The sequence below is a fragment of the Hylobates moloch genome, unplaced genomic scaffold (assembly GCF_009828535.3).
Source record: "Hylobates moloch isolate HMO894 unplaced genomic scaffold, HMol_V3 SCAFFOLD_6, whole genome shotgun sequence".
Taxonomy (NCBI): Eukaryota; Metazoa; Chordata; class Mammalia; order Primates; family Hylobatidae; genus Hylobates; species Hylobates moloch.
The window spans coordinates 67,916,246-67,925,083 of record NW_026652281.1 but is presented as its reverse complement, the minus strand read 5'-3'; the positions used below and the strand labels follow the sequence as shown (position 1 = coordinate 67,925,083).

Here is an 8,838-nt window from a genome sequence, read left to right as displayed (position 1 = left end):
ACTCAGAAATGATGTTTCAGCACCTTGGAAAATATCCTTCCAATCTTTCACATGCACAGGTGTGGTCTGTATACTGCACTGAGATTCCCAGCACCAAAAAGTTAACACTGTCGGAAAAGCATTTATCTATGTCAGTTATTCTTTGAAAGTATGATATAGGGGAAAAAAAAAGAGATCAGACTGTTACTGTGTTGTAACCGAGCCAGTTAAACAGAAATGCCACACTCCGAGGCGAATTCAGGAGTCCTTTATTAGCCGGCGACTGAGAGACGGCTAGTGCTCAAAATTCTCTCGGCCCTGAAGAAGGGGCTAGATTTTTTTTATACTTTGTTTAGAGAGGGGAGGGGGAGCCTAGCTGTAGCAATCTTGCAGAAGTAAAACAGGCAAAAAAAAGTCAAAAAGACAAATGGTTACCAGAAAGAAAACAGTTCCAGGTGCAGGGGCTTTAAATCCATCACAAGGTGATAGACGCTGGGCTTTGGGTGCTGAACCGGACAAAAACCCGGGGGCTTAGGGTACTATCAACCCGGCAAATTCCTGGGAACTGCGGACATAGCTTGCCACAGCATCCTATCAGTTAATTGCATTCTTTGATGTGCTGGGAGTCAGCTTGCACAAGTTAAGCCCTTGAGGAAGGGGGTGGATAAGGAGCCCTTGATGTCTTGCAAATGAAGGAGCCAAATGGAGTCCGTTCAGGTTTCTCAGCTAAGAGAGAGTCAATCAGGTTAATACAAATTAGGGTATCACAACTGTGTCTATGTAGAAAAGGAAGACTTTAGAAACTGTATTTTGATCTGTACCCTGAACAATTGTTTTGCCTTGAGGTGCTGTTAATCTGTAACTTTGCCCCAGCCTTGTGCTCACAGAAACATGTGTTGTATGGAATCAAGGTTTAAGGGATCTAGGGTTGTGCAGGATGTGCCTTGTTAACAATATGTTTACAGGCAGTATGCTTGGTAAAAGTCATCACCATTCTCCAGTCTCGATTAACCAGGGGCACGATGCACTGCAGAAAGCCGCAGGGACCTCTGCCCTGGAAAACCAGGTATTGTCCAAAGTTGCTCCCCACTGAGACAGCCTGAGATACGGCCTCATGGGACAGGAAAGACCTGACGGTCCCCCAGCCCAACACCCGTGAAGGGTCTGTGCTGAGGAGGATTAGTAAAAGAGGAAGGCCTCTGTCTCCTGCCTGCCCCTGGGAACGGAATGTCTCAGTGTAAAACCCGATTGTAGAAAACCGCCCTGTGGCTGGAGGCGAGATAATGCTGGCGGCAATTATTCTTTACTCTGTTATTCTTTACTCCACTGAGATGTTTGGGTGGAGAAAAGCATAAATCTGGCCTACATGCACATCCAGGCATAGTACCTTCCCTTGAACTTATTTGTGACACAGATTCCTTTGCTCACGTTTTCTTGCTGACCTTCTCCCCACTATCACCGTATTCTCCTGCCACACTCCCCTTGCTGAGATAGTGAAAATAGTAATCAATAATTACTGAGGGAACTCAGAGACTGGTGCTGGTGCAGGTCCTCCATATGCTGAGCGCCGGTCTGCTGGGCCCGCTGTTCTTTCTCTATACTTTGTCTCTGTGTCTTTTTTCTTTTCTCAGTCTCTTGTCCCACCTGATGAGAAATAACCACAGGTGTGGTGGGGCAAACCATCCCTTCATATGATGTTTAGGCCGGGTGCAATAGCTCGCACCTGTAATCCCAGCACTTTGGGAGGCCAAGGTAGGAGGTTCACTTGAACCCAGGAGTTCAAGACCAGCCTGGGCAACATAATGAGACCTCATTTCTAAAAAAAAATTGTTTTAATTAGTTGGGCATGGTGGTGCACACCTGTTGTTGCAGGTGCTTGAGAGGCTGAGGTAGGAGAATCAGTTCAGCCCAAGAGTTCAAGGCTGCAGTGAGCTGTGATCGCACCACTGCACTCCAGCCTGGGCAATAAAGTGAGACCATGTCTCAAAAAAAAGTATGATTTTTTTAATAGCTGCATAATAGTCTCCCCTATGGATATTTTTATTGTTTACTTCATGCTTGCCCTATTTGGGGGCATTGAAGTTGTTTAATTATTTTTCCAATATAAATAATTTTATTCTGGCCATGTTTTTATTGAAATCTCTAACCCTATAATCTCTTTTTTTCCTTAGGATAGGTTTCCAGGATTGGGATATGGGAACAAAAGGTTAAATATTCTTAAAGTTCCTGATACATGTTGTTGAATTGTTTCCAGAAATCTTCAACAAATTCATCCCCTCTAGCCATAGTGTCTGTTTCAAGAAATGATCAGCATTGTCCATTATCTTCTTTTATTTTTTCCCAATTTGGTAGGTAAAACTAGTATCATTTCTAGTCTGCATTCTGCTTGACTCGTGTGGCTGAACATTTTTTTCTGAGTGGCATAGCCATTCTTGTTTCTTCTGTGATGGGTCTGGACACATCCTCGGTGCTCTCATTTTAAGGAGAGCAAGGATGGGGAACAAGGGGATATACATTGTATTAGTTTGTTTTCACGCTGCTGATAAAGACATACCAGAGACTGGGAAGAAAAAGAGGTTTAATTGGACTTACAGTTCCATATGGTTGGGGAGGCCTCAGAATCATGGCAGGAGGTGAAAGGCACTTCTTACATGGCAGCAGCAAGAGAAAAAGAGGGAGAAGCAAAAGCAGAAACCCCTGATAAACCCATCAGCTCTCATGAGACTTATTCACTATCATGAGAATAGCACGAGAAAGACCGATCCCCATGATTCAATTACCTCACCCTGGGCCCCTCTCACAACATGTGGGAATTCTGGGAGATACAATTCAAGTTGAGATTTGGGTGGGGACACAGCCAAACTATATCATGCATCACCACCTGATGGCACCCACCCATAACCTTTGCCATGCTGTGCGCCCCCATGCCTGTGGGCAAGGCTCCCCAGGCCTGGTGCCTTTGCTGCCAGACTCTGGGTACTTCCACTCACACTCCCATCTCTGGGTGTCCTCAAGATAACCCGATGTTCCCAGGATCCTTCCCTCAATTAACAATGATCTGCCCTAGCCGCATTTCTTCAGCACCATCTCCATGCTAAGTTACAAGGAGTGGGCCCAAACAAACAACTGAAAGCTAAACATCTTCACCTAACCAAAGTGTTGGCCGTCTATATTAGTCTGTTTTCATACTGCTATAAAGACTACCTGAGACTGGGTAATTTATAAAGAAAAGAGGTTTAATTGACTCACAGTTCTGCACGGCTGGGGAGGCCTCAGGAAACTTACAATCATGGCGGAAGATGAAGGGGAAGCAAGGTACATCTTACATGGCAGCAGAAGAGACAGAGGATGAAGAAGACACTGCTACTCTTAAACCATCAGATCACGGCTGGGTGCAGTGGCTCACACCTGTAATCCCAGCACTTTGGGAGGTTGAGGCAGGCAGATCACTTGAGTTCAGGAGTTCGAGACCAGCCTGGCCAACATGGTGAAACCCCATCACCACTAAAAATACAAAAATTAGCTCGTCATGGTGGCACATGCCTGTAACCCCAGCTACTTGGGAGGCTGGGGCAAGAGAATCACTTGACATCTGGCAGGTGGAGGTTGCAGTGAGCCAAGATCATGCCACTGTACTCCAGCCTGGGCAACAGAGTGGGACTCCATCTCAAAAAAAAAAAAAAAAAAAAAGGTCAGATCTTGTGAGAACTCCCTCACTATCACAAGAACAGCATTGGGGAAACCGCCTCCATTATTCAATCACTCGCACCAGGTTCCTCCCACAACATGGGGGGATTACAATTTGAGATGAGATTTGGGTGGGGACACAGAGCCAAACCATATCACCATCCACAAAAGCTTTTTGACAAATAACTCTGACTAGGAATTGTAAGAAATGTTTTTAAATGAGTAAGGTGGAAGCAAACATTATTCCCATTTTATAGACAAGGTGTGTCTCTGGATCTGTGACACTCCATAAACCAGAGAAAAGGCAGAGACAATGACTGATTTTCTGCTGCCCAATCCAGCTGCCCAACCCTCCTGGCTCAATGCCAGGACTTCCCTGTTTTTGATTAGGGAAAGTGGAGCCACCCACTCCCTATGTGCAACTGTTACACACCCAGTGTCCCAGAAATGACATTCAACTTCCCTATAGCGACTGCTTTTACTGACATCATTTTTAGCAGATGTTTTACTATAAAAATGGGGTGGGGAGAAATAAAGCAGATAAACTGCTGCCAAGGATCATTACTGCTAGGGTGAAACTGAGGGCACATGATATAGCTCAAATGCACCCCAGGTCCAGCCCAAGCCTTGCTCAATACCCAACCCAGGAACCAGACCTATCATCCAAGGTTGTCCTCTCCAATGATCTCAGCCGGTTCAGAATAACCCTCTAATATTCCTCATTTACTGTAGTTGCTTATTATGAACCCACCAACCATTAATTCAATCTTTTTTGAATTCTCAGTTTTCAGTATATTTCTCTTCAGGCTGTGGTACATATCACACCATATGGTAATTATTTGCTATTTTCTGCTTCCCTGTCTAGACTTTGAGTAAGTTGAGGGTAGAATTTGTTCTTTTTCATATTCTTAGAATTTGACAAATAGCAGGTATTCTTAATCACAATTTTGTTGAAGGAAGGAATCAATGAATAAAAATTTCCTGCGTTTACTGTTTACTGCAAAAAGACTATAGATGTTTGCTGTTTTACATTTTCTTCTTTTAAGGTCTAATATCAATACGTTGATGTTTGGTAAATATAATTTCAATCCCAGTTGCATCTCTGAGTCCAGGCAAGAGTACTACAAAAAGTATAAATAGAGGTCAAGTGCAGTTGCCCTCTGCAAGCAAGACCACTTAGAACTCTCCAATGGCTCTTTAACAAACCTTCAGTGGGATTTCTGTCAAAGCTGACAATGGATAAAATTATAGAAAGGAGGGAAAGCCTTGATAAGGAGTCCTTAATGAGTTGGTCACTAAGTTAATTCAACATTGAAAGGGATAGAAGATGTTAATTTCACACCCATGTGAAAGAAATCAACAATGAGGCCTCATCTGGGAAAACCATGATGGGGAAGGCTGGGGCTGATGGATGAGGGGTGTGAGGCAGGGCGGAAAGCCTCCACATTGCTGCAGCAATGCAAAAATAGGCACCTTGCCTTAGGCCTCTCTGGCACTCCATCTTGTCTCTCCTCTCTGGAGAAAAAGCAAGCTGTATTCAATCATCTTTTCAATGCTAAAACCAGGCTTTCCTGTCAGAGTTGGGGCCAGAGATTTTTCCATCCCCTCTTGCAAAAAGGATATTCTTAAGAGGCCTTAAGTCTACAGCATTGATAGTTTCTGGGAACAAAATAGAAATTAGAATCTCACCTTGTGTTCCCTTCCTCTTCCTGGACAGAGAATGGGCTAGGCCCAGGCCATCCAGATCACTATGAACCTTATCAGAAACTTCAGTCCATTTTCTCCGTTCCCTTCCCTGGGACCTGCATGCTATATCTCCATACCCCTCCTTCCCCACTCTCCAGGCTTAGTGGGTGAGGCAGAGAGTGAGAGCCAGGCTTACCTGCCTTTTCCCCCACAGTGGGAAGAAGCTCAGTAACTGAGCTCGGACACTAGTGGCATACCTGCCAAGAGGATGACATAAATGCCTCCTGTCGCCCGGAGATAGGCAGAGCTCTGCTGGCAGCCCAACCCATATGTTCACTCATTCATTAACAAATATCCACAGAGGCAGGCTGCTCTGGCCTGGAGGGGGATGCCCTACACTAGACGACTCAGGTTCATAGAGCCAGGCCTCATTCCACCCCCGCTGGCTCAAGTCACCGGAAACTGGAGAGCTCTTTTGTTTTTTTTTAGACGGGGTCTTGCTCTGTCGCCCAGGCTGGAGTGTGGTGACACAATCTCGGCTCACTGCAACCTCTGACTCCCAGGTTCAACTCATTCTCCTGCCTCAGCCTCCCAAGTAGCTGGGATTACAGGCGAGTGCCACCAGGCCCGTCTAACTTTTCGTATTTTTTAGTAGAGACTGGGTTTCGCCATGTTGGCCAGGATGGCTCGAACTCCCGATCTCAGGTGATCCACCTGCCTCAGCCTCCTAAAGTGCTAGGATTACAGGTGTGAGCCACCACGCCTGGCCCAGAGCTCTTAACTACAATGACTATATGCAGAAGAACAAACTAACACACAAGATGGCTAGGAACCGCATAAGCCAAGACTCTGCAGTAAGACACACTTGAGTTCTGGTCCTCACTCTGCCATTTACTTACAGTCCAACTGCAGATGGGACCTCACCTCTCTGAGCCTCAGTTTCCTCATTTGTAAAATAGGCAAATACTGGCACCTACCTCATAGAATTAGTGCGAGGCTTAACTGAGGTGATCTAGGCAAAGCACTTAGCTTGGTACCTAACACATATTAAGTGCTCAATAATAGGTGATGGTGATGATGTAAGTTGGACACAAGAGAAAAGGACACATACTAACTGATAATCACACAGAGCCACTGACTCGATTTGGTATCTTTCTCTGACATTCAGTTTTTCTTACCATCTGTCAGCATGCCACACTCCTTCAGCCTTGAATTATATGCTGCCTTGTGGTTTTGCTTTTATAAAACAAATAGAATGTATTAGTCTTCCTGAGGCTACTGAAAAAAAAAAAAAAAAAGACCACAAACCAGTGATTTACAACACAGAAAGTTATTCTCTCACAGTTCTGAAGACCGGAAGTCTGAAAGTACTATATTGTCAGGGCTGTGCTCCCTCCGAAGGATCTAGGGGGCGATCTATTACTTACTTCTTCCAGCTTTGGGTGGCTGTCAGCATTCCTTGGCTTGTAGCTGCACCACTCCAATTTCTACCTAGTCTTCTTAACATCTCATCTGTGCCTGTTTTCTCCTCAGTGTGTCTCTTATAAAAACACTTGTCATGCCAGACATGGTGGCTCATGTCTGTAATCCCAGCACATTGGGAGGCCAAGGTGGGCAGATCACTTGGGGTCAGGGGCTTGAGACCAGCCTGGCCAACATGGTGAAACCCCATCTCTACTAAAAATACAAAAATTAGCCAGGCTTGGTGGCAGGCTCCTGTAATTGCAGCTACTCGGGAGATGGAGGCAAGAGAATTGCTTGAAACTGGGAGGTGGAGGTTGCAGTGAACTGAGATCACAGCATTGCACTCCAGCCTGGGTGACAGAGCAAGACTCCATCTCAAAAAATAATAATAAAAATAACTTAGCTAATCCAGGGTGATCTCCTCAAATCAAGATCCCTAATTTCATTACCTCTGCAAAGTTAACATTTACAGTTCTGGAAATTAGGATGTGGACATCTTTTGGGGAACCATCTATCTTAGACTGTTCAGGCAACTATAACAAAATATCAGATACTGGGTAGCTTACAAACAACAAACATTTATTTCTCACAGTTCTGGAGGCTTGGAAGTCCAAGATCATGGCACTGGAAGCTGTAGTGTCTGGTGAGGTCTTTTAACTATGTCCTCATTGTGGAAGGGGCCAGGGATCTCTCTTCCTTTTATAAGGCTTCTAGTCTCTCTTTTTTTTTTTTTTCTTTTTTTCGAGACAGAGTCTCACTCTGTCCCCCAGGCTGGAGTACAGTGGCACAATCTTGGCTCACTGAAACCTCTGCCTCCCAGGCTCAAGTGATTCTCCCACCTCAGCCTCCTGAGTAGCTGGGACTACAGGCACATGCCACCATGTCCAGCTAATTTTTATATTTTTTGTTGTTGTTGTAGAGACAGGGTTTTGCCATGTTGACCAGGCTGCCAGGCTGGTCTCGTACTCCTGGCCTCAAGCGATCCACCCGCCTCGGCCTCCCAAAGTGTTGGGATTATAGGTATGAGCCACTGCACCCAGCTTCATTCATGAAGGTTCTATCTTCATGAACTAATCATCTCCCAAATACCATCACCTTGGGGGCTGGGATTTCAGCATATAAATTTTGGGGAGACACAAATATTCAGTCCATTACACCAACATTTGGTCCACTACTTGGAGTACCTAAAACATGGACTTCAGAAGTAGACTGACCTGGATTCCAATACCAGCCCCACCATCACTCACCAGTTGGATGACCTTGATTCAGTTATTTAATATCTTTGAACTTCAGCTTCTGGAAAAGGGCCAATAATGCCAATAATGCTTATGTCCCGGGGTTGTTTGAAAGAATTAAATAAGCTAATATGTTAAAAGTACTGGATAATTGGTAGCTCTCGTTACTAGTGGTAAGTTTACCCCACTAGGCTACAAGCTCTTAAGAGCTGGAGTTATCTCTGCTTCCTTCACAAGTCTAGCACAAGTCTGCAAACAGTCCATCCTTAGTGAAGGTGGGGTGACAAACTGGCTGAACAAGTGGCCTAGACAGCCAATATCACCAATTATGTAAGATTCCACAGGGACCTAAAGGAGGGAATTAGAGGCACCCAGTAGTGACCCCAACCTAAGCAGTGCAGGGATCAGCTGGGTGGGTTTGTCAGCAGAGAACAGGACCACCAGGGCAGGCACATAGAACTAGCTACACTCACTGCACTGTTGTTACCATTCTTTGAATCCCTCCACATGATGTCATTCCTACAGATGGAAGGTCAGCTACACTGGAGAAGTTCCAGAAATTCATAAATAGATTATGATCCCAAATCCCAGAGAGGAGGACTTTTCCAGACTGCAATTGGGAATTTACCTTAATGATTTGCCCATCCCAGAAGGGAAAGCTGCTCTGGTATATTACAAACATTACAGCACATCTGAATAACCCAGAGAGCTTGTTTAAATGCACATTTTTGGGCCTCTACCAGGCTGGTTAAACAAAGCTTCAGTAGAGTGGGGCTAGGAACCAACC

At 45.0% G+C, this 8,838-nt stretch overlaps 1 protein-coding gene across 1 annotated transcript in view; it reads right to left on the bottom strand.

Annotated features, from left to right (window-relative positions):
• Positions 1-232: 232 nt before the first annotated feature.
• Positions 233-8,838, bottom strand: part of SERINC5 (serine incorporator 5) — a 188,135-nt gene continuing 179,529 nt past the window's right edge. Inside the window, exons 12-13 of the mRNA XM_058440761.1 lie at positions 2,572-2,625; positions 233-705 (exon numbers count right to left, since the gene is read on the bottom strand). Of these exons, the coding sequence (XP_058296744.1) occupies positions 2,601-2,625 (25 nt within the window). The 3' untranslated portion in view covers positions 233-705; positions 2,572-2,600. The remainder of the gene's footprint in view (positions 706-2,571; positions 2,626-8,838) is intronic.